The sequence below is a fragment of the Mauremys mutica genome, chromosome 2, assembly GCF_020497125.1.
Source record: "Mauremys mutica isolate MM-2020 ecotype Southern chromosome 2, ASM2049712v1, whole genome shotgun sequence".
Lineage (NCBI taxonomy): Eukaryota > Metazoa > Chordata > Testudines > Geoemydidae > Mauremys > Mauremys mutica.
The window spans coordinates 246,441,969-246,466,121 of NC_059073.1; the positions used below are offsets into that span (position 1 = coordinate 246,441,969).

Below are 24,153 nucleotides of genomic sequence, written 5' to 3' on the forward strand. Positions count from 1 at the left end.
TTGCACTTGCAAGGGGTTTATTTCTATCATATGTACATTAAAAAGCTTTTGGATGAATTTTGTTACTCCTTGCTTGAAGGGGCACACCAAGAGGCATAGAGTAGGCAGGTATGCAAGTTTCCACACATCTTCAACATACTCCAAGATGTATAGCTTTGCTATTCCTGGGCTTTTCACCAACTGGGTGGGGGTTTTGTGGAACAGATAGTATCTTGGGGGAAGTTTATGATGAGGCCAAGAGTAACAAGTTCATTTCATTCGGGAAGTAAACAAACATTTCAACATTAAATAGGCAGAATATTACTAATTACACCAAATAGTTTAAAGTCTGTTTTTAAGGCAGGAGTGGTTTTGAAGACTTATTTTTCTCTCTTTTCTGCCAAGTTACTTCATGTCAAATTTCTCCAGTATTATCACCATCTCAAACTGATGGACCGATGTAGCCCAAGATCTCCAACATAGTACTTACCCAAAATAATGGAAACTAGGGCAAAAAGAAAAATAATGACTAGAAAATACTGTATAATCGTGCTTGAACCTCACCACCATCCATTTGTTTTAATACAATAATATAACCATGAAGAATTTGTAACAAAGCCACCTCAATAGATTTCACAGATCACATAAAAGCTTTAGGGCCTGATTCTGCAATCTCAACATGGGAAAAGTCCCACTATCCCCATGAATAAGAACTGCACAATGAAACCTGTAATTTGCAGTCAAAGAGGAAGACCCTCAACATAGAACTTTTAAAATTCAAAAGAATTACTACAGTACTAGCAATTCCAGAGTCCAGTCTGAGCTAGATGTAGCTGCTTTTCACTCCATGATACTTCTTTCAGTGCACTGTTCCACATCTTATTATTGAGAAGAAGTCTGATTCAGTTTCAGGAGCTTTCTGCATCATTATCCACTGCTTTACTTTTGATTTGCTCTTCTAGATTCTTGAGTGAGTCAGGATTGTACCTGTACAGGTAACCATATGGTCGGAGATGATAAATCAAGTATTCCAACTGATACATGGTTGTGGAATCAACATAGTGGAATGAAATTGCCAGATCAGAGCAGCATTCAGGACCCTAAAAATGGGGCGGGGGAGAAGAAAAAACAAACAAAACAGACTCAGCGGACATTTCAAAACGTGCTTAAAATGTTAAAAATAATTCACTCTAAAGTGTAAATAATACATATTTGGCTTCACTTTATCATACAATTCACCTTTATCAATAATTCACACATTTCAAAGCCTAAATTTGGCAGGAATAAAGTACTCAGATCCTGGTATACAATTTTGCTTGATCATCATCTACAAATGGAAATTAACATCTTTCAGGAATGCTTGATGCGCTTTAGATAGTTTCTGAGACAACATGACAAAGAGCATGGCTGGTGTACAAGAGAGCACACCAGGGTGTAATTTCTAAAACTCACTAACATGTTGGGCAGTAACTGATCTGTATGGACTCCGCTTCCCAGAATCTTCACCCATGTTTCTCCCCATCCACTTTTCCTCACCTTCAGTTTTCTTCACCTATTCTCCAGGACACCTTCAGCTTGGTTTCCCATGTTTCTAATTCAATTGCAAGTATCCTTCCTTGCCAGAAATAGCCAAAACAGCTAAAGGACTTTGTTTAAAGACCTGGTGCTAGCAAGGTACTCTGATAGATTTCTGCTTGGACATAAATAGTGAGCAGCAATGGATAACCCTTCGAATTTCTTAAATCTCTCATTTTTCCACCACACTGTTTAAACTCAAGCTGCTCAATTTTTCCCCCCAAAATTTGCAATTTCAATTACATTTTCAAAATTTTGAAGAAAAGAAGTGGGTTGTCGTTTCTACAAATTACATCCTACATTTTGACCAGCCTTAATTCAAATTAGTCAAACTCTCACTGGAAAGACTGTGCACACAAAAAAAAGTGATACGAAAAACATGACACCGAAATTTAAAAAAAAGAATCAAAGCTAGTTAACGAGACCCTACTGTGAGGAAATGACTATCCTTAAACTCAGCATGGGAGATGAGTATGTGAGCATACTGTAATGGTTACAGAGGCCAAATAAAAGGAAGTAGAAACAAAGTCTGCCTCCCACTAGGGTTAAACGTCAAGGTTCAAGAGTTTGAAAGAAACAGGTATTCTTCAAACAATGGAAAACCAGTTCAAGCAGCAAGTAAACTGCAGCATGTAAAACGTAAGAGGGAATATGAAGAACATGTCAAAATATTCACTCCATATGGAGATTTACAGAAATAAAAGTATAGAATTTATTGACACCTTTCAATCCAAAGCACTTTTCAGGCAGCTTTCACTCATTTGCAACTGAAACACTAATAGTTTAGGCCAGTTCTACAAATCATTCACCAGCAGAACTCCAAATGATTTTGATAGGGCAATGTGCAAAGTGCATGAAAGACTGGGTCCTTTAACAGGGAGCACTTAAAGCAAACAAAATAAAATGATTAAGACTAGTTTTTAACCAGAGGTTCAAGCCTAATAAAATTTAGCACTTAGTGATTTAGGGAGAGATTTTCAATAACACAGGAGGGAGTTAGATGTCTCACTCCCTGTTGTGTCTGTGAGAAGTCTCCCCTTATACAATATAGTTTAAAATGCTGTATAAAAACACAACTAATTAGTCCTGCTCCCCCCTCAGGTGATGCGGATAGTATTGCCCCCAATTCTACAAAAATGGAGAAATGGAGGCAGAAAAAACACAGAAATTTGCCCAAGATCTAGTGAGAATCAGTGGCAGGGCTAATATTAAACCTCAGAACCAATCATATGGTCATTCCTACAGATCACACCACACCTTTAATTATAAATGCTAACCAGTTCTTTAAAAAAATACTATTAGGAGTTTCACTGTTTTATTGTTAAAATATTGATAGTCAGGACCTAGGTTTTATATATAATCCCAAAATAGCACCTCCAAAGTGCCTTCAGATAGCATGCTATGTTTACTGGCTCAATGCTGCTAAAGTAGCAAGAGTGCTACTTATTAAATCACCAGAACCACTTCCTACAGCATCTACATGTTCCTTGGAAGTTTATCCAAACCCATCCCCATTTAGCTAGTAAGATATGAGGTAACAACTTGATGTGGTATGGCTGCTGGCCATATCTCCGATATACAAATCAAATCTAATGCATTACACATTACATGAAACAAGGCTTTTGAAAATACTTGCACATCTCACCTATAAAAAACACAAGTTTTACAACTTAGCAGCTCTGCTCATTAGTAGGGTTCCGTGTCTGTCATGGAGGTGGGGGAAGTCATGGATTCCGTGACTTCCTGCACTTCTGCAGTGGCCAGTGTAGCTGACCCCAGGTCCGCCCAAGCAGCTGGCCCCAGGCAGTTGCTCAGGCAGCTACACTGGCTGCTGATGGAGAGGCCCAGGGTCAGCTGCACCAACTGCTGCTTTGACAGCCCCTGGCAGCTGGCCCCAGGGAACGCCTGAGCAGCGGCCGATGTGACTGGCCCCAGGGAACGCCTGAGCAGCGGTCCCAAGGGTGGCGGGAGCAGCCACAGCTGGTGGCTCCTGGCAGTGGCCCTGCCCCAGTGGGCCCTCCCCCAACACTTGCTGCCACAGGCCCATGTGGCTCCCCACACTCACCCCCAAGATTCAATCATGGGTATTTTTAGTAAAAGTCATGGACAGGTCATGGGCCGTGATTTTTTGTTTATTGCCCGTGACCTATCCGTGACTTTTACTAAAAATACCCATGATTGAATCGTAGCCTTACTCATTAGAAATGAATACATGAGTAATCACAAAGCTGAAGGTAACAGATCCAGTTTCTACACCCAGATGAGACATTCAGCAGGAGGACTGGCAAGGCCATAAAACTATTTTGGTAGATATCAGCGGATGCTCCTTTAATTGCAGTTTCATGCATGAAATTCTCTTCCAGATTTATCAAGAGAAAAAAGGATATTAACTTACAACAGAGGTTTTTGACTCCTGGGGGTCCACAGACTATGTCTAAGATTTGCAAAGGGGTCCGCACCTCCATTGAAAATTTTTAGAGATTCACAAATGAAAAAAGGTTGAAAACCCCTGAATTACGTCTATAAAGATATTTCCCCTCACCCTCAACACTATAGTTACTTGAGATTTGAATAAAAGTATGCAGATACAGAAAAACCAAAGATGACCAAAACCGGAATAAAAACACTCACATTAAAAAAGTTTACTTTTACATGCCAAGCAACTTGCTTCCACAATTTCCACTGAGAGACCATTCCATTGACTTAAATGTAATTATATGTACGTATTTTATATATTTCACTATTGAGACTAGTTGCAAGTATGTCTTCTGAATATTGTTTTTTAAACACAATTCTTAGTCACACAGTTTGGATCTATACACAGCAGCTAGACATGTTCAAAACTAGTTTAGGGGGCAACTGTGTTTAAATAATTCCACGGGTCCTTCTTAATCAAGGATGGGGACTAAATCAGCTGAGGCTACAGTACTGTACTGAGCTTTGAACAACATATCCACCATCTCTTTTTGAAATATTTGCTTCTGGGAATAAGACAGGACAATGCAAGTTCCAGTGTCATTTTTTGCATCTCATCTTTATCATCTGTATGTTACTGTCCTATTATATTACTCTAAAAGTGCTATCAAGATAGCCTCTTAAAAATGGGACAGAAGATTTCTTCCATTTACTAAATGGCACATTTTATCACTTTATCATCACAACCATGCTACATTTGAACACAGCAAGAATGGTTTGGTGGTGTTACGAGTCAAGTGGGATTTCAAAAGTATTCAGTGTTGGCCTAATTCTGCTCCCAAATGAAATGGGAGTTTCACCATTGACTTCAAAAGGAACAATTTCAAAAGCACCCAGTGTTAGTTTAATTCCCACTCCATTTACAGATAAATGTACCACTGCTGTTAGATTGACAAATCTAACTAGTTTTAAGATGGAACTTGATAAGTTTATGAACAGGATTATATGACGGGTTGCCTGTGATAGCATGGCGCTGGACTCAGTGACAGGAGGTCCTTTTCAGTCCTATGTTCCTTACCTTTAGATTGTTAATAAGGCTCTTGCAGAGATTATACACAAACCAGATTTTCTGAGATATGAATACCTTCAGCTCTCATTACTTTCAAGAACTATAGCTCTCATTGACTAGAATGAGAGATACGGGTCTCCATTTCTCTGTAAATCAGGTCGACAATAAGGACCTCACTTTCAGTTTTAAATTGGTAGAATTTGATTTTAAACAAAAAAAAAATCGGTTATTACATTTAAAAAGAGGTGCTAAAAAGTTAAATTCCACCACTTGCACTCACTGCAAACTTCTCATGTTCCCCTCAACTTTGACAGGCAAGTAGTATCCTCTAAAATGACAAAGGAAATTCTTTGTAGAGATTCTCAAACTAGCACGGACCACATATTCCCTCCCATTCATGACTGCATAATAACCCAGTTGCAGCTACAGTAATTGTTGACATGGAAAGGTAACATTAGGAACAATATGTATTTTAGCTGCCTTTTGATGTGATTTAGCAACAGGAAACAAGAAGCAGCCAACATCCTATGATAAACCAGTTCTCCATACAGCACAAGAGTTAGATAGAAGAGACCTACTGGAGCATCCAGTCCATCTTTCACAACATTAGAATAAAAATAAATTTCAGATTAACTTATTCTTATGGTACATTAGGTACTTGCTTTCAAGTTTTAATTTATAAATGGAATATATAATGATTTCACCCTTAAATCTGTTTCAGGCACCCCCAGCAAAATCATTTTATTTTCCCAGAACATTTTAATAATGGACAAATAGCCTATAATTACTGTATATATAAAAATATGAAGTACATTTCTGAAGTTTTCTAAAAAAAACTTACCTCTATTGGAGGATAATAATTATAATTCCAGTACCAAAATGTTCTAGGTAGATATCCTCTGATTAAGTGATGTTCTGGCACAAAGGGATGAAAAGTTTCTTTACCACTTGTGTCCCTTGAATCTCCAGCTTCTACATTAATATTCTCCATGCATTTTCCGAGTGCTAGGTCTTCAATAGAAGAGCTATGAGAACATTTGTTGGTTTTAAATGCATTAACAAATCTCCTTAGAGCTTCTTTGCTCAGTACATATCCTGCTCCTCCACTCATGTAGCCCTGTTTCACATAAGGCTTAAACCTTCTTCCAAAGTATATTGGTTGTTCAGGATTGTATTTTGAAAGAAGCCATCTCAAGTTGTCCAGTATAACATATGTGTCATCATCTGCTTTCATAAACCAATCAGCATCGTCAAAATAATGGTCATGTACATACTGGAAGGCTTTGATAGTTTTCCAGTACAGCTGGTCCCTGCCTTCTTTGGTTTCTAGTCCCACAGTTGGAAAGTCTTTATTCTCCTCAGAGCTCATAAATAGTATTTTATTGCAACGCTGGGCCCAAGTTGCCTTAACATGCTTGGCTTTTTTCTCTAGGTTCTGAGGCCCAGTCATCACCCAACAAAGTATTTTCACCTTCTGATACAGTCCTTCTGCAATATTTTTGTTCTCATCTAAAAGGGGGTGGGGAGGGAAGAGAAATTCCATGATATGTTAGCGTGTTTGCTAAGTAGTAACACACATGGAAAAGTACCATATAATGCTTAAGAAAAAATAAGTTTAGTTAGTCATTAATAAAGTGCAGAGAGATGAATGGGAAGAAGTCCAGTATAGATGCGCATCAGATGAGGCTTCTGTTTTGGACAACTTTTTTCTGTCATATTTAATACAAGACAAGCCATGTATAGCTCATTTTACGTTACTTGAAATTTGGTGACCAACATTTGTCTTCGTATTTAATTCGGTCAGCAAGACCGAAGTTAAATTCAGGAATGAAAACATCTTAATTATTTTCAAATACTTATTCCTACTTAGTTTTACAAGAGAAGTAAAAGCGATACTATTAATTAAGATCTTCTCACAAAAAAACCAAACATGGTTTTACAAAACCTTACATGAATTTTAAAAAATTCAACTCAATTTTATTTAAAAGAATTCTCTGGTAGACTTACGAAGCTAATGAAAACTTTTTAAAAAATTGACTAAGTATAAAAATTTGAAGCCAGTCAGTCAATTTTTTTTTGAAACAGTCCATGCTAAGTACAAAAATATTAATGGTGAAGAGCAAATTAGATTTTTTAAATGTTTAGTTTTAATACCTAAAATGTTGTTAATTACAAACTTATTTTAAAACAACTGTCACCAACTACTGAAACTGGTTTTCAAGTTAAAAGCAGCAAGTAAGCCAGAAAAGACAACTTGTCACCAGAAACCAAATTAAATCTTTATTTACGGAAAGGAGACAAGAAATAGGTTCTGCAATACTGTGATAAAAATCGTCATTGCTGTATCTGAAATACTTTTCATTTCCAGATACACTGACAACCTAATCAAAGAAAAGTCTACACCTATTTAAGGTTTAAATAGGTTTAAGTTTTAAAAACTCATGCACCAATTCTGCAACTGGACCCAAGTAGATGCACCCCTGTGCTTACCTAGACATGCTCTACACTACAATTAGTTCAACTCAAGGCAGCTTACGTTGACCTAACTATAAGTGTCTACACTAAAATTGTGCTCCCACTGACATAACTGCCCCTCTATGCCTACTTAATAACTCTACCTTCACGAGAGGCATAAAATCAATGTAATTAGGTCAAAGCAGTGTCAGGGTAGACACAGCGTTGCTTTCATCAACTGTTACTAGCTTTCAGAGGCCATCCCACAATGACTCACGCTGACAGTACAATTGGTACAAGAACTCCTGTTGAGGACACGCAACACTGACACAAGGAGCTTAATGTGGACATGCAAAATCAATTTAATTACTGCAGCAGCTGTATGCTGATGTAACTTAGGCTGACATAATTTTGTAGTGCAGACATGCCCACAGTGTCCTCACTGCCTTCAAAAAACTACGTTTATGTCAATGAGATTCTATTCAGGTCCCAATCAGATTGCAGGATGGGGACCTAAAATGTCTGTTTACCTTTATACAAGATCAGGCCAATTTTCCTTAGAATAATGTACTATAATAGTGTGCACATTTCAGAGAACAAACAGGTTTGTACGTGTTTTGCAATTTAAATATATTTAGTTTTAAGTTACTCATTAGTAGCCTGGTTCTGCAAACCCTAACATAAGTAAGTAGCTTACTCATATAAGTAGTCCTATTGCAGACAAGATTTGGGCCCTAAATTTTACAGTTAATCAGTCCAACAAAATATATCCATTGTAAGAAAAAAAAAAGTGCATGGAATTGCAAATAAATTTGGTTATTCGTTTTGAGTGCCTGAGAACAACAAAATTAAAGTACAGCAGAATTAATTTGTTTCTGAATGAATATGGCTTTGGATTGCTGATTATCCTTTTCACCACCAATTGGCTGGTATGTATTTTTTGGTTATGAGATTGGTTATGATTCTAATTCCCCCATGAAACTCAGACCACCAGCCTCACTCCATTATATAAGTTGCCAGTGTTAAAATGAAACTGGGGGGGCGGGAAGGGAGGGAGAGAGAACAACCTCCCCCTGAAGATCTAGTGGGTAGAGCAAAGGGCTGAAAGCTAGAAATCTTTAGCTCTATTTTCTTTTCTGTCACAGATCTGTATAACCTTGAGCAAGTCATTTAATTTTTCTATGCATCAGTTTTAATACCTGAAAAATAGCTATTTATCTGCCTCATAGGGTTGAGGGGGTTTAGTTAATGTTTGTGAAGGACTCTGAACTTACACAGAACTTTTCATTCAAGAATCAAGTATTATATAATGATGTTATATACTACATGCTTCAGACAACCAATGTCTATAGCATTTTTCCCCTCCCAAAACGTAAATCGCTTGACTGATCAGGTTTAAAGAATAGTGGGCTACTTTTAAAGTTTCACTTTTATTTGAAAAGTTTAATCACAAATTACAGATGCTCCTAAATTAGCTTAAGTAAAACTAAAAAGCAATCTAGCTGCCCGTGAAGTACTGTGATTGTGTCAAATGAGCAGAAAAAAATATCTGTTGTAGTTTACCACTTACGAAACTCCGGGAGCTAACCTTTAAACCGTTACCTCCATTTCCAAGTCTGGATGCAACAGCTGGCAAGTATTGTGCTCTCTGAAAAATCACTCTTATTAGAAAATGCAAGTTAGTAAAGAAAAAACAAACAATCATTGAATGCCTTAGGAGGGGAAATCTACTCTCTTTTATATTGTGTGCGTGGACATGCAATAAGAAAAACTAGTGTATAAATACCTAGCAATGAAGAAAGAAAAATGTCAAATTGGAACAATATTTCCTCTCCTTTTACATTGTACAAAACATAGAAATACCTTGATGCTGCCCAGCATCAGCATTGAAGTTCATTTGTCCTTCCAGCTGATCACTTCCAGTTTCTTCTAAGTGTTCACCATGGGGATCATTGTGAAGAATATCAGGTTGGATCTCAACCTGTTTTTCCAACACTATGCTGAATAGCATGTAACATGCGAAAAATCCTATTGTTGATCCAAATGTGAAGGTTAGAAGATTCAGCAAAGATTTAGAAGAGGCCATTTCCTGAAGGCAATGTGCTGTCAAGAAAGAAAGAAACATTAAGTTTTTCTAAGCTAAGTAAGGGACATATAGAGGAGTGTGAAAAAGAAGTCAAGTGACAAACTCAGAGCCTGATTCTAGAACCCTCATTCATACAGAACTCCCATTACTTGAACTGGAGTCTTGGGTGACTAAGAGCAGCAAGATTAGAACCAATATTTATTCCTTTGTATATAAAGGAATACAGAAGGGGAAGCATTTTATATACCATATAAACATAGAAGAGGACATTTGAAAGACAAAAAAGTAGTTTGTGTAGAGACACGCATCCCCTTTTAGTTACATTTTTCCCCAACTGCTCCTAACAAGTATGCATATTACAAGAGTTAAGGACACAAACAGTAATAATAATAAAATAATAATATGTCAAAGAGATAGGAAAAAAAATCTAAAAATACACCCAATCCCAGAATGAACTAGATCTTATCTCTGCATTTTTCTATCAATGTCTTGTCCCCCCTCAGCCCCTCCGAGAAACAGATAGATGTGGCATGTCCTGAAAGTCACCAAATCCAGGCTCTGATGGGACAATGAAAAGTAAATTCTAAAGTCAAGGAACCCACACTCAGAAAAACCTGCTTTCTGCTTCCTCATACAGTCGAACCCATTTATCTCGACCTCGGTTAACTTGCCAACCCTATTAAGTCGAGGTTTTACAAGTGGAACCGCCAAACTCCCTCTTTGTCTTATGAGTTTCTCATCCCTTGTCTCGATTCCCCGAACCCTAATATCTCGAGCCCGGCTCCCCGCGTCCCTGACCCACCGTGTCCCCAGCCGCCCGCTCCCCGGCTCTCCAGCCGCGCGGTTCCCCAGCCGCCCGCTCCCCGCGTCCCCAGCCGCCCGGCTCCCCGCGTCCCCGACCCACCGTGTCCCCAGCCGCCCGTCCCCGCATACCCGGTCCCTGCCCGTCCCCGCATACCTGGTCCCCGCTTCGCCTGCCGCCCGCCCACCCGGCTCCGCTTCGCCGCCGCCAGCCCGTCCGCCCGGCTCCGCTTCGCCGCCCGCCCAGCCCCGCATACCTGGTCCCCGCTTCGCCTGCCGCCCCCCCGCCCGGCTCCGCTTCACCGGTCCCCGCTTCGCCGCCCGCCCGTCCGCCGGCTCCGCTTCGCCGCCCGGCCCCGCATACCCGGTCCCCGCCCGTCCCCGCCGCCCGGCCCCGCATACCCGGTCCCCGCCCGTCCCCGCCGCCCCGCCCCGCATACCCGGTCCCCGCCCGGCCCGCCGCCCGGCCCCGCATACCCGGTCCCCGCCCGGCCCCGCATACCCGGTCCCCGCCCGGCCCCCACGCCCGCCCCCGCAGACCCCGTCCCCGCCCGGCCCCGCATACCCGGTCCCTGCCCGGCCCCGCCGCCCGGCACCACCTCCCCGGTCCCTGCCCGTCCCCGCCCGCCCGGCCCCGCCTACCTGGTCCCCGCTTCGCCTGCCGCCCCCCCGCCCGGCTCCGCTTCGCCGCCCGCCCGCCGGCTCCGCCACCCGCCCCCGCATACCCGGTCCCTGCCCGGCCCCGCCCGCCCGGCCCCGCATACCCGGGCCCGGCCCGGCCCGCCCGCCCGGCCCCGCATACCCGGCCCGTGCCCGTCCCCGCCCGCCCGGCCCCGCATACCCGGTCCCTGCCCGGCCCCACCCGCCCGGCCCCGCATACCCGGTCCCTGCCCGGCCCCGCCCGCCCGGCCCCGCATACCCGGTCCCTGCCCGGCCCCGCATACCCGGTCCCTGCCCGGCCCCGCATACCCGGCCCCGCATACCCGGTCCCTGCCCGGCCCCGCCCGCCCGGCCCCGCATACCCGGTCCCTGCCCGGCATACCCGGTCCCTGCCCGTCCCCGCCCGCCCGGCCCCGCATACCCGGTCCCTGCCCGGCCCCGCCCGCCCGGCCCCGCATACCTGGTCCCCGCTTCGCCTGCCGCCCCCCCGCCCGGCTCCGCTTCGCCGGTCCCCGCTTCGCCGCCCGCCCATCCGCCGGCTCCGCTTCGCCGCCCGCCCGGCCCCGCATACCCGGTCCCTGCCCGGCCCCGCCAGCCCGGCCCCGCATACCCGGTCCCCGCCCGGCCCCGCATACCCGGTCCCCGCCCGGCCCCCCCGCCCGGCCCCGCCCGGCCCCGCAGCCCCGGTCCCCGCCCGGCCCCGCATACCCGGTCCCCGCCCGGCCCCGCATACCCGGTCCCTGCCCGGCCCCGCATACCCGGTCCCTGCCCAGCCCCGCCCGGCATTCCCAGTCCCGGCCCGGCCCCGCCCGGCATACCCAGTCCCTGCCCGGCCCCGCCCGCCCGGCCCCTGCCCGGCCCCGCCCGCCCGGCCCCGCATACCCGGTCCCTGCCCGTCCCTGCATACCTGGTCCCTGCCCGTCCCCGCCCGCCTGCCCGTCCCCGCCGCCCGGCACCGCATACCCGGTCCCTGCCCGTCCCCGCCCGCCCGCCCGGCCCCGCATACCTGGTCCCCGCTTCGCCTGCTGCCCCCCCCCGCCCGGATCCGCTTCGCCGGTCCCCGCTTCGCCGCCCGCCCGTCCGCCGGCTCCGCTTCGCCGCCCGCCCCCGCATACCCGGTCCCTGCCCGTCCCCGCCGCCCAGCACCGCATACCCGGTCCCTGCCCGGCCCCGCATACCCGGTCCCTGCCCGTCCCCGCCGCCCGGCACCGCATACCCGGTCCCTGCCCGTCCCCGCCCGCCTGCACGGCCCCGCATACCCGGTCCCTGCCCGTCCCCGCCGCCCGGCACCGCATACCCGGTCCCTGCCCGTCCCCGCCGCCCGGCACCGCATACCCGGTCCCTGCCCGTCCCCGCCCGCCCGGCCCCGCATACCCGGTCCCCGCTTCGCCTGCCGCCCCCCCGCCCGGCTCCGCTTCGCCGGTCCCCGCTTCGCCGCCCGCCCGGCTCCGCTTCGCCGGTCCCCGCTTCGCCGCCCGCCCGGCTCCGCGTCGCCGCCGCCCGTCCCCGCAGACCCGGTCCCCGCCCGTCCCCGCCCACCCCCGCATACCCGGTCCCTACCCGGCCCCGCCCGCCCGGCCCCGCTTACCCGGTCCACGCTTCGCCTGCCGCCTGCCCGCCCGCCCTGCTTACCCGATCCCCGCTTCGCCTGCCGCCCGGCCCCGCTTACCCGGTCCCGCTTCGCCTGCCGCCCGGCCCACTTACCGGGTCCCGCTTCTTTGGCTGCCCGGCTCCGGGTCCCCGTCCCACTTCGTCGGATCCAGCCACGTGCAGGCACCGCGGTAAGGGGGCAGGGAGGGGGTGTTGGAGAGAGGGCAGGGGAGTTCGGGGGGGGGCTGGATAGGGGTTTATCTCGATCATCGGTTATCTGGACTATTTTTGGCAAACCCCTAGGCCGGCGACATAACAGGGTTCAACTGTATTTTAAATAGAGGGTTGTTAGCTTGGGCATCTGAGACAGTACGCATAGGGAGAGAAGCAATCTCTCAAACAGCAGTGAACCACAAAATGAGTTTTTACAAGACAAAACCAACATCTTAAAGCTTCTGCTGAAATTCAGCTAGAGATTTACGTGTGCTTAATTCTTTGCAGGATTAACTTGAATATCAATTTCTTTATGAAAAGAGCTTTTAAAGTCTAAAAAACCCATTAGGTTTTAGAAATCCTAAAAGCAAGCAAGCGAGATGATTTTTATTCACAAACAGTTGTATCACCACATGCAGTAATTCCCATTAAAATTAGTGCATGGGATTTAGATACAATCAACGGGAGATTAAACCTCAATATGTTCTAGAGTAGAAGTCCTTGTACATACATGTAAGTGTAGAATTTCAGTGTAAAATATTGTTTGAGTATTTTTCTGCTTTTTGAGATCTGTAAAGGCACCCTGAAAGATTTCATTACTCCCTTCCTCCAGACTTGAAGCCCCCACCCACACACACCCCATTTCTTAGAAATATATGGTTTTCTGATTTTTCTACATGCTTGAGAATTTCTTGGAGGATCCAAATGTGCAAGTCAATCTGAACAGCCCTTAATTCACAGTCTAATCTTTAAAAAAGATTTTTCTCCCAAATGCGAGTTCTAGGTATTAAAAAACCCAAACACACACAATGGAGGGGGAATAGGGGACACAGAGTGACTAGCATGAGGAAGGGATTACAGGGAATACCTGAAACAGAGAAGATAGAAAGGTGGCATACAGAGAGCTTGTGATGGGGTATGGAAGAATGCAAGAAGCCCCTGTTGCGTGCAATAGTGTAGTGTACAGAACAACAATGTATGGAACCCCCTAGTTTTTTAAAGAAGTGAACCTTAGATTTGACTTCACTTCAACCTAAGGAAAATTTTAAATGTGTTATAGTCTCAGCCCAATCTGTAAGGATGAGCAACTCACTTCCAAGCAAATGTAGAACTCTGTACAGCAAATGCATGGCATCAAGCAATTCCCCAGCAAGGGTGGTTCTATGTCACATTTTTTACATTACAGTAAAGCGGCATTTAAAATGATTGTTCTATTGTCTGCAATACATTTGGTCTACAGAAGGGCTATAATTACTCTTGGTACATAATCGATTAGAGAAGCAGAATGGTTCTTGAAGTCAAGTCCTGACCTGATCCTGCAAAAACTGTCACACAACTATTATTGTTATTATTTGCATTACTAGCGCCTGGGTGTCTAGTTATGGACCATGACCCCACTGCGATTTGCTCTGTTTGTACAGCACACAAAGACCCTGCCTGCCCCAGAGAGCTTACAATTGGAATAGTCCCATTGACGTCACTGGGTTTACTCATGTGTATAAAGTTAGGCATGTGTGCAACTCTTGGAAGGACTGGGGTCTATATGAGCCATTTACTATGATATTGTACAAGCAACTTCAACTCCTTGTACCTTGGTCGACTAGATGGGGAAACAGTTCTAAACAAAATAAAAATGTCAACTGCTCTCAACTGTAATATGGACAAGTACGATGTCGAGATTATAGGTCCCAACATATGATGCTTTACTGTGATCAAGGCAACCTTCACTTGGATCAAGGTGGAGTACTATACTGGGAACTATTTTTACTATCACATCTCCACCTTAAATATCAGGGTGGTACAAGCCACATTACAGTACCCTCTGTGACCTAAAGCTGTGAAAAGACAATGACTTGATTTATAGTGCTACTATTATAATCTGATCTGTTATTAATCTGAACATAGAAGGCAAGAGGAGTTGAGCTAAATGCCCTCTAATAATCAAACTTACAGGATTTACACAAAAACTAACACTGCAACTGTTCATTGTATTAAAATATTTGCTATAGCGCAGGGGTAGGCAACCTATGGCAAGCGTGCCGAAGGCGGCATGCGAGATGATTTTCAGAGGCACTCATACTGCCCAGGTCCTGGCCACCGGTCCAGGGAGCTTTGCATTTTAATTTAATTTTAAATGAAGCTTCTTACACATTTTAAAAACCTTATTTACTTCACATACAACAATACTTTAATTATATATTATAGACTTATAGAGAGACCTTCTAAAAATGTTAAAATGTATTACCGGCATGCAAAACCTTAAATTAGAGTGAATAAATGAAGACTCGGCACACCACTTCTGAAAGGTTGCCGACCCCTGATCTAGTGCTTCTTTCTGGATGGCCACCATCTGCTACCAGAGAGAGCCTCAAAACTGGCAAGACAGACAATGAGAGTGCCAGGATAAAGTGTGGCCTCCAACACTTAGGACTTAAAAAAAAAAAAAAAGTTCATACTCATATGGAACAACTGCTGGACTTCACCTCTTTCACACACACTTCACCTCTTTCACACCTAATATTAGTTGCCTCTTTACCATGCAATTTATGTGTTCTGTTTTAACAATCATCCTTAATTTTACTTGCTGGAGCATTATATCATTTCAGAATGATTTTTTTGTAATTTTAAGCTATTTTAGTATTAAATTATAGTCAAATATTTAAGTTTAATATTAACAACTCTATGTTTGGGCATCAGTAAGTGCCTTAAAAGAAAAATGTCATAAAATACATTTTCCATTTCTTAATGTTTCCATTATGTGTGTTCCTGAAAAATATCAATCATGTCTGGAAACCCCTAGTGTTCATTTTGGCAGCATTCCAGAAGAGTAAAAGTATTATTTGGAGGGGGGTGAGGGGCAAGTATTGGGACAGCATTTTTTTAAAATTCAGCACTGGAGCCCCCCCACTTGATATACAATTTAAAATATCCTCCCAATCATTTAAACAGTTTGTTGTATATTGATTGTGATGACACTAAACAATCTTAGAGAAATTGATGTATATGAGACTGTTTATGCATATTTATAGGCTATATTTTGGAATTTATTTTTATGTAATACTAAGATTTGAAGTGAGTGAAAAATGTTTTTACTTGCCAGAAAAACAAAAGGAAGAAGTGTTTTTAAACACTTTTTTTGCATTACATTACTGTATCTAACCAGAGCAGATCAAATTATATAAAGAAGAGAAAGATCAGCTCTCAGATACTTAATAACCAGCCCTCACACCCATATTCTTTATTTAATTACTACTCTGCAAAATGATTTATTCAGATAGCCATTAAGTAGAGCTGAGCCAAGCCAAGACAAGTGTAGAATCTGTGGAGTAGCAGAAGTCTCCAGTTTGCACTCACTAGTGCTACCTTACTTCTTGTTCTTCTTTAAACAAGATAAGAGTTAAAGGGCTGATAAACTACAGTGGCCTAAGGCTATATTCAATTTTGTAACTCATTACAACTTTGGGAACATTCCTGCAAACGCTTATACATACATAACTTTACTCATGCGAGCAGTCCCATGCAAGTCAATGGGACTGACTGCCTCCTTAGTGTTTTAAAAGTGTCACAGTTTAAAGGAAGGCTGTCACCTTAAATTTGGTCCAAAATTTAAGTTGTGTAAAGATGAACTTTTATAAAACCCCCAATCCATAAAAATTTACAGAATTTATTCAAATTGCGGAAAAATATTTTTAAAAACAGAGGCATTCTCCTGCCTTGTTTGAAACCCAAACACAGCACTATGGTGATACACAGCATGGCTGCCGCTCTGCAACCTGTTCTATACAGCCATACCCGTCAGTAGAACTCTGTGAAGATTTTGGACTCTGACCATGCAAAACATGATTGAGGCCTGTAAGCAAAGTAGAAGATAATTAACTGACTTCCTTTCTCTGAACTGAAAGAAATATAACAACTAAATGAAGAATATAAAAAAAGTCACAAGTAATCTGGATTTTTAAAATTGTCATTTATGCTTGTGGCTATTTCCTTTGTATTATTTTGTGTATTTTTAATTATGGCATAGGTACCTAGAGCCTAGATATTTTATAAATGCATAGAAATATTTTATTTTTACTTACATTTATAAAAAATAAAATTAAAGTGTTATTAGCAACAGTTAAAATACTGTCCATTTAATTAAATGGAAACACATTACATACACAACTAGGTTCTCTCTAAGGTTAATTCTACTTCATGTTGGGTTTTTTTTGTTTTTTTTTTAAACTACACTACAACAACCTAAGATAAAAACTCCTTAAGAGTTGCATATTTCAGAATGAAATTGATCAATACTGCCATGCTGCTAACACCAAAGCAATGACAAACAGAATGATCTCATTTTAAAGTAAAGATTTGATAAAATGTAGTTAGGTTTTGTATTAACAAAAATCTCATTATTTTAAGAAACTACAGTACTGTATACGTAGAAGTATAATATATTAAAATTAAAAACTACACATCAAAACAAACAATTCCACCATGTGTGTTCAATCATTAATAGGGTCCTATCAAATTCACCGCCATGAAAAACTCATCATGGACTGTGAAATCTGGTCTTGTGTGTGCTTTCCCCCTATACTATACAGATTTCATGGGGGAGACCAGTGTTTCTCAAATTGGGGGTCCTGACCCAAAAGGGAGTTGTGTGTGTGAGGGGGTGTCACAAGATTATTTTAGGGGGGGGGGCAGTATTGCTTCCCATACTTCTGCACTGCCTTCAAAACTGGGCAGCTGGAGAGTGGTAGCTGTTGGCTAGTAGCCCAGCTCTGAAGGCAGTGCCCCGCCAGCAGAGTGCGGAAGTAAGGATGGTAATACCATATCATGCCACCCTTACTTCTGCACTACTGCCTTCGGAACTGGGTGGCTGGAGAGCGGTGGCTGCTGACTGAGGGCCCAGCTCTGCAGGCAGAAGTAAGGGTGGCAATACCATATCATGCCATCCTTTCTTCTGCGCTGCTGCTGGCGGCAGCGCTGCCTTCAGAGCTGGGCTCCTGGCCAGCATCTGCCCCTCTCCAGCTGTGTAACTCTGGAGGAAGTGTTGCTGCCAGCAGCAGCACAGAAATAAGGGTAGCAGTACTGCAACCCCCCTACAATAAGCTGGTAACCACCTCACAAGTCCTTTTTGGGTCAGGATCCCTACAATTACATCACCATTAAATTACAGGTTTAAATAGCTGAAATCATGAAATTTATTATTTTGAAAATCCTGTGACTGTGAAACTGACCAAAATGGACCATGAATCTGGTAGGGTCCTACTCATTAACTCACACAATTTGTTCACCTGCAGTGGGTCTCGTTAGTGTGAATCAATGAGTTTCAGCTGATAATGAAGAAAAATTTACCTAAAAATAGTCTGATAAATTTTCTTTCTACAGTGTTGGTATCTGAACAAAAATACATTCATAAATACAAAGAATCAGAAGCAAGTAATTTTGAGACACGTTTATTTTAAAACTGCTTTCAAAACCTACAACTATGGAAATATAAAAGCTTATAGCCACCGATAACATAATTCCATTTTTTAGAAAAAAAATCTTAGTAGAAACCTCTCTTCCACCGGCCAAAAATCTGGCACCCTTCTCTTGGCAATAAATTCACCTCCCCATAAATGCCTAATGCTCTTTCATGGAACCTGACCAATACTAAGGGCTGGGACTCCCAGCCAGGAGTGAGACTCTGCCGGCTCCAGGGGGATTCACTTCGCCCGCCCGCCCTCCTCGCACAGGCGCTGAGAAGCGAAGACGGGAAACCGCCTCTCGCTCGCCGGAGAGGGGCGAGCCCGGCACCTGCTGCCTACCAGGGCAGGGGTCTGTGCCTGCCCGCGCCAAGCCGGGGCCTGGGTTACAGACACAGTCTGAGCCCCCGCCGCCTCAGCCAACCCCCGCCCGCCGCTGGCAGGGGCCTCCCCGGGCTCTGCCCCGACAGACCGACCTCCCCGCCCCGGCTAGGCCGATACCGACCCCGGGACAGCTCCCCTCTTACCGGCTCGGCCCTGCGCACGCAGGGCGGGTCCCGGCTCTCAGGCGCCCGTTAGCTGGAAGGCGGGGCGGGGAAACAGCCCGCGGAGCCGCTGCTCTCAGGCCCCGGCACCATCGCGCCGGCTCAGCGCGCTCTGACCGGGGCCTCGCCGCTCCTCACGTCACCGCCGCGCGGCTGGAGGGGCGGCTCCAGCCTGGTCGCGCTCATTGGGCAGCGAGCGGCCGGGGCGCGGCTGGAGGCGGCGCGGGGAGCTGCAGGGACCGGCCCCCGGGGCCGCCCCCAGCTCCGCCCGCCCTGCGGCGGGGAGTGAGCGAGAGCAGTAGCGGCGGGCGGGAGGCCGGGCGGAGACAGACGGGCAGGGCGGGGCAAGGCAGAGGGCGAGACCTGTCACGTAGCTGCTTTGACTCTGGGCCTGGAGCTACAGCACGTGCCTCAACCTGGCGGGTTCCCGGGGCTGGAGCAAAGAGCCCCGGGCTTGGTTCAGAGCTGGGTGGCGTCCTTCCCTCCAGCCCCATGTAGCTTCTGTGGCCCAGCAGTAGCAGAGGATTAATGGTGCTATTGGCCTTGCTGCCCGCCTGGCCTCCACCCGGCCTCTTAGCCTCCGTCAGCGTGGCTTCAGCTAGAGTTGATTCAGGCAACTGGTGGCACGTCCCGAGGACTAGAGCCGGAGTGGGACTCAGCTGGGCCACTGCTGTGGGCAAGGCTATGTGCCTCAGATTCCCCATGAGTAAAATGGGGATAATGAGGAAGGGCCTGCCTTGTAAATAGCTTTGGGACCTAAAGGTGAAAACTCTTGGCACAGTTTAAGCAGAGGTGAAAGTAAGCCGGTATGCGGTGCTGGACTGGACCTGCTTCTCTGGCAGTGATTTAAAGGACCCAGGGCTCCAGCTGCTGTGGGGATCCCCTGGTCCTTTAAATCACCACCGGAGCCCTGCTGCCACTACCCCAGCCAGGCTTGGGTGGGGATTTAAAGGGCCTGGGGCTCCCAACCATCTCTGCAGCTGGCAGCTCTGGGGTGATTTAAAGGCCCTGCCTCTTCCTGTTGAGGCCACCCCTCTTCTGGTTGAGGGCACGTCCATGCTCAGGAGTCCAGTGTACCAGTAAGTCCTTTAGTTACTTTCACTCCTGAGTTTAAAGCAGAAGGAATTTGGGAGGGTGGAGGTAGGGGAACTGGGAAAATGGGAGTATCACATTTTTTTGTCATTTAAATGATTTCAGAGTGTAAAACACATTTTGAAGCAAAACCCTTAAATATCTTTTCCCCTCCACCCTGCAACCATATTTGGAATTGAAATCCTCTAGAAATTTCTACCTCCTGTTGTACTTTGCTGTTGCCTTCTCTTTCTAACTAGCTGCACTGTCTGCCTACACTACAGGTAGGGGGTCACTGCTAGATGATTGGGGGTTAAGCAGTCTCCACTCATTCATTCTGCTCATTTCAATATATTGGTCTAAAGCTCTCGCACTTCAAAAACTAACACTATGCCACTGTAGGATACGGTTGCTATGTTACTGCACCTTCAGAGATTATTGCCTATTTGGTATTTTAAGACAAACAATCCTTCATTCCTTATCTGATTGTGTTAACTCCACGTATCTATTTAACTGTGATATTATTCTGTAGAACTCTTTGGTTTTGAAAAGCTGAATGAGCAGATAATATAGCTATATTATGTACATTTCAGATGATAATGTGATCAAAGGATAGAGCTCTTACAAATAGAGCAGATAGCTTATGTGATTTTGCTAGTGCAGCTTGATGGAATTGAGATTTTATTTTTATGAAGACCCTAGACTGCTGAATGAATTTGCAAACAAAGACTGATTGTTAACACGTAGAGGGTCACACAATTTTTGCTTCTGTAGACTGAGCACCTTGTATGAACTAAGGGCTAGACTACACTAGAAGCACTACATCAGCGCAGCTGTGCTGCATCTGGTGAAGATGCTCTATGCAGATGGAGTTATTTTGCCAACAGGAGAGCTCTCTCCCATCTTCATGAGAGGCAGAAGCTCTCCTGCCGATATAGCGTCCACACCAGAGCTTAGGTCACTGTAATTTACATTGCTTAGGGGTGTGGATTATTCAGACGCCCGACTGATGTGTAGACAAGGCCTAATGGGTTCATCATATTCATCTGTTTCCCCGAAGATGCTCCTTGTATGCCACACACACTCACCCATTAATCTCTGTTGAAGGGACTCCCTGCAACTTTCCCACCCCTTCCTTCATGCCAGGGGCTCAGTCCCCTTTCCCCCTGGGGTGTATCCAGTTGCCTTCCCCCCCATGTCAGCAGTCCTGTGCACACCCCTCAATCCCTATGCCCCACTTCCCACCATGCCAGGGGCTTTGGGTGCCCCCCATCCTCCCCTGTTCTCCATGCCAGAGGCTCTGTATGCTGCTTATGTCAATCCTGCTGTGCCCTTGTCCCCCATTCTCCCTCCCCCACAGCAGAGGCTCTGTATCCTACCTCATTCTCTGCTTTCCTCCCCCGCCACATGCTGGCTTCTCTCTCCCCCAACATCCTCCCCATTCCATTGTTTCCCATTCTCTCAATGCCAGCAGCTCTGTGTGCTCCCCCATCCCCCTTCTTTGAAGATGAATGATTCAGGGTGTCAACCTTTTAAAACTGAGATGGGGGTACTTTTATGCTGGAAGGTGCTAATGAAGGGGTTGGCAACCTTTGGTACATGGCCCATCAGGGTAATCCCTGGTGGGCCACGAAATGTTTTGTTTACCTTGACCATCCATAGGCACAGCCCCCCACAGCTCCCAGTGGCTGTGGTTCGCCATTCCTGGCCACTGGGAGCTGCAGGAAGCGGCGGCCAGCATGTCCCTGCAGCCCGTGCCACTTCCCGCAGCTCCCATTGGCTGGGAATGGTGAACTCCGGCCACTGGGAACTGCGGGGGGCTGTGCCTGCAGACGGTCAATGTAAACAAAACGTTTTATGGCCCGCCAGCAGATTATCCTGATGAGCCACATGCCAAAGGTTGCCGACCCCTGTGTTAATGGATGCAATCAACTGGTTCTTTGAGCTCCTTGCAGCAACCCCCTGGGAGCCCAACTGCCCCCTGGTCTTCTTGCCTCTATGCTCCCAGCCAGGAGCTGGGGGGCGGCCAGCCACCCAGGGCTTCTCTTCTCTGATGTGTCCGGTCAGCTGCCATACTCTAGGTGAGGAGCTGAGAACCAGAGGGGCAGCAGAGCCCCTATCTCAGGAATAGCCCAGAGAAGAGTTGTGCCTAATGGTTTGTCTACACACAAAAAGTGCATTGCAGTAACTAAATCAAATTAGAAACAGATTTAGTTAAATTGATACAGCTCCCTTTTAGGGACACACTTAAGTTGGCTCAAGTGACTAATGCAGACTTCAGTGAAAGAAGGGAGCAGATATGTGTTGTAGGCTCCTGCAAAGAGACTGCCGGAGCTCCAAGACGTTGAAGCCAGCTGAGCCGAGGCTCCAACTGACCCCCAGCCACCTTCCACCACCGATGGAAGGGAGACGGTGGATGCCTTGAGACAGCCAGACTCGGAAGGAAGGGTAGGAAGTAGCCCAGGAGAACTAGACATTTCTCCAGTTATGGAACTGGGGATAGACTCAGCATGTTTTGGGAGCACACTTGCTGAGCATGTGGTGGATATACTTGCCATGGACAGGGTGCTGGGCTGGGACTTCATGGAGTAGGGGGGGCCTGGGTCCCCCTGCTACAACCCTTGTAGTCCTCTGTACACAACTGGTCTGATGCAATCTCTGGTGTGTAGCTATGGCTTCTCTTTCTTCCCATCCTATCCCCTCTTTGTGCATCATTGTGGGGGAATAAGCAGGAAGGAATCCCTGTGCTCCCTTGGTGGTAGGTACTAAGATTCTGCCTGTCCACTCTCCAGGCCATTAAATGGATGGATGAAAGCTCTAATTGCTTCTCCTTCTACTGACTTCCTTATAGCACCTGTCCTCTCTCCACCTCATCATTACATCCCTTTTCAACTTTACTACCATAAATATTCTCAAAACAAAATAGTTTGTTAGCCCCAGTTCTCAAATATTCTCTGAAAGTGCATTTTGAGTGTCTATTCAAATGTTAAATTCACAATTTACTATTCTTTATGTAACTCGCCAACACAACACGAACTGTGATTATTACAAACCAACATACACAATTCAAAGTTATACTCAATTATATAAGATACATAAATTGAGTTATGAGTGAGTTATGACTTATGAGTAATAAGTTACAATGAATGGTCTACAGTATATTCAGTTAAAATATTTGCAATTAGAAATTAAAATATTCTGTTGAGGAATTTTCACAAAAGAAATACAAATATTTTTGAATCACAACTAAATGAGAATTCAATGATCTGTCCATGGATAATTTGAAAATAGATAAAAAGACAAAAATAAACAAATATGAATGACTTGCTCAGCTCTATAAAGATAAAACAGTTATAGAGTTAACTAAAGTGTTTTGGGAGAGCATTAGTAGGAAATATTATATAAAAAAGATGGTATATTGTGTTTCCTGCTTTGAGAAAATGTCTCTAAGTTCTACTTAGTTTTTAAACACATCTGCTGCTTTTCCCTGGTATGATCGACACTAATAAGAATGCCCTTGATAGCCAAAAAAGCATAACTATAGCCAAGTAATCAAATATCTGGATAGTTTAGTACGTGGTTGGAAGGAGAATTTCAGATTGTTACAGTATTCCCTTCTCTTCCCTCCCCTCCCCCCCAATTACATGGTTTCTGAGACTGGTACTTAGTGAAGGTTCCTGGTTGGCTCAGTTTCAGGCTCCATGAAAGCTACCTTTTTGAAACAATTACTGATTGTGGTGGCTGAAACTACAGAAGTGTCCATCTAGAAAGTGTTACTACAATGAGAAAACTAAAGGCTGAGATCAGCAATGTGGTGCTTTTCTTGTATAACAATGTGAAGGGATCCACACGACAGATACAATAGTTATGTTCTATCCATGCAGCATCAGTAGGAATTAAACTCAGGCCCTCCACTACTCGAACTTCCCTCAGAAAGCAAAAGGCGCTTCTTACCTAAAGTACGAAGAGAAATTATATATTCTGGGTCATCTCATTTTAGCAGAGGTTAGTGATATTGTATCCTTGTCCTTATACTATCAGAAACAAGGACCACAGGACATAGCTTTAAATAGGCTGTGATTAATATTACAAACAGCTAACAGGGCAGTGAAAAAGAATAAGAAAGATGGTGGGAAAGGAAATGGATTGAGGGGGAAATAAAGGAAAGTGGAAGGAGAAAGCAATGAAAGGTATAGAGATTAGATATGTGGGCCTGGTGTACACTGGAAAATTAGGTCA

General features: G+C 45.2%; 1 protein-coding gene across 2 annotated transcripts; it reads right to left on the reverse strand.

Moving 5' to 3' along the window:
- Positions 1-18,960, reverse strand: C1GALT1 (core 1 synthase, glycoprotein-N-acetylgalactosamine 3-beta-galactosyltransferase 1). Of its 2 annotated transcripts, none has more exons than XM_045007578.1 (4): positions 18,826-18,960; positions 9,356-9,595; positions 5,880-6,547; positions 1-1,079 (listed from the first exon to the last, which is right to left on the reverse strand). In XM_045007578.1, exons 2-4 carry the CDS (start codon positions 9,576-9,578, stop codon positions 888-890), a joined length of 1,083 nt encoding a protein of 360 aa, XP_044863513.1. In that variant the 5' UTR covers positions 9,579-9,595; positions 18,826-18,960; the 3' UTR covers positions 1-887. The 2 variants fall into 2 exon arrangements, with proteins under 2 accessions (XP_044863513.1, XP_044863512.1); XM_045007577.1 differs by lacking the exon at positions 18,826-18,960 and adding an exon at positions 16,635-16,692.
- Between the last annotated feature and the right edge of the window lie 5,193 nt (positions 18,961-24,153).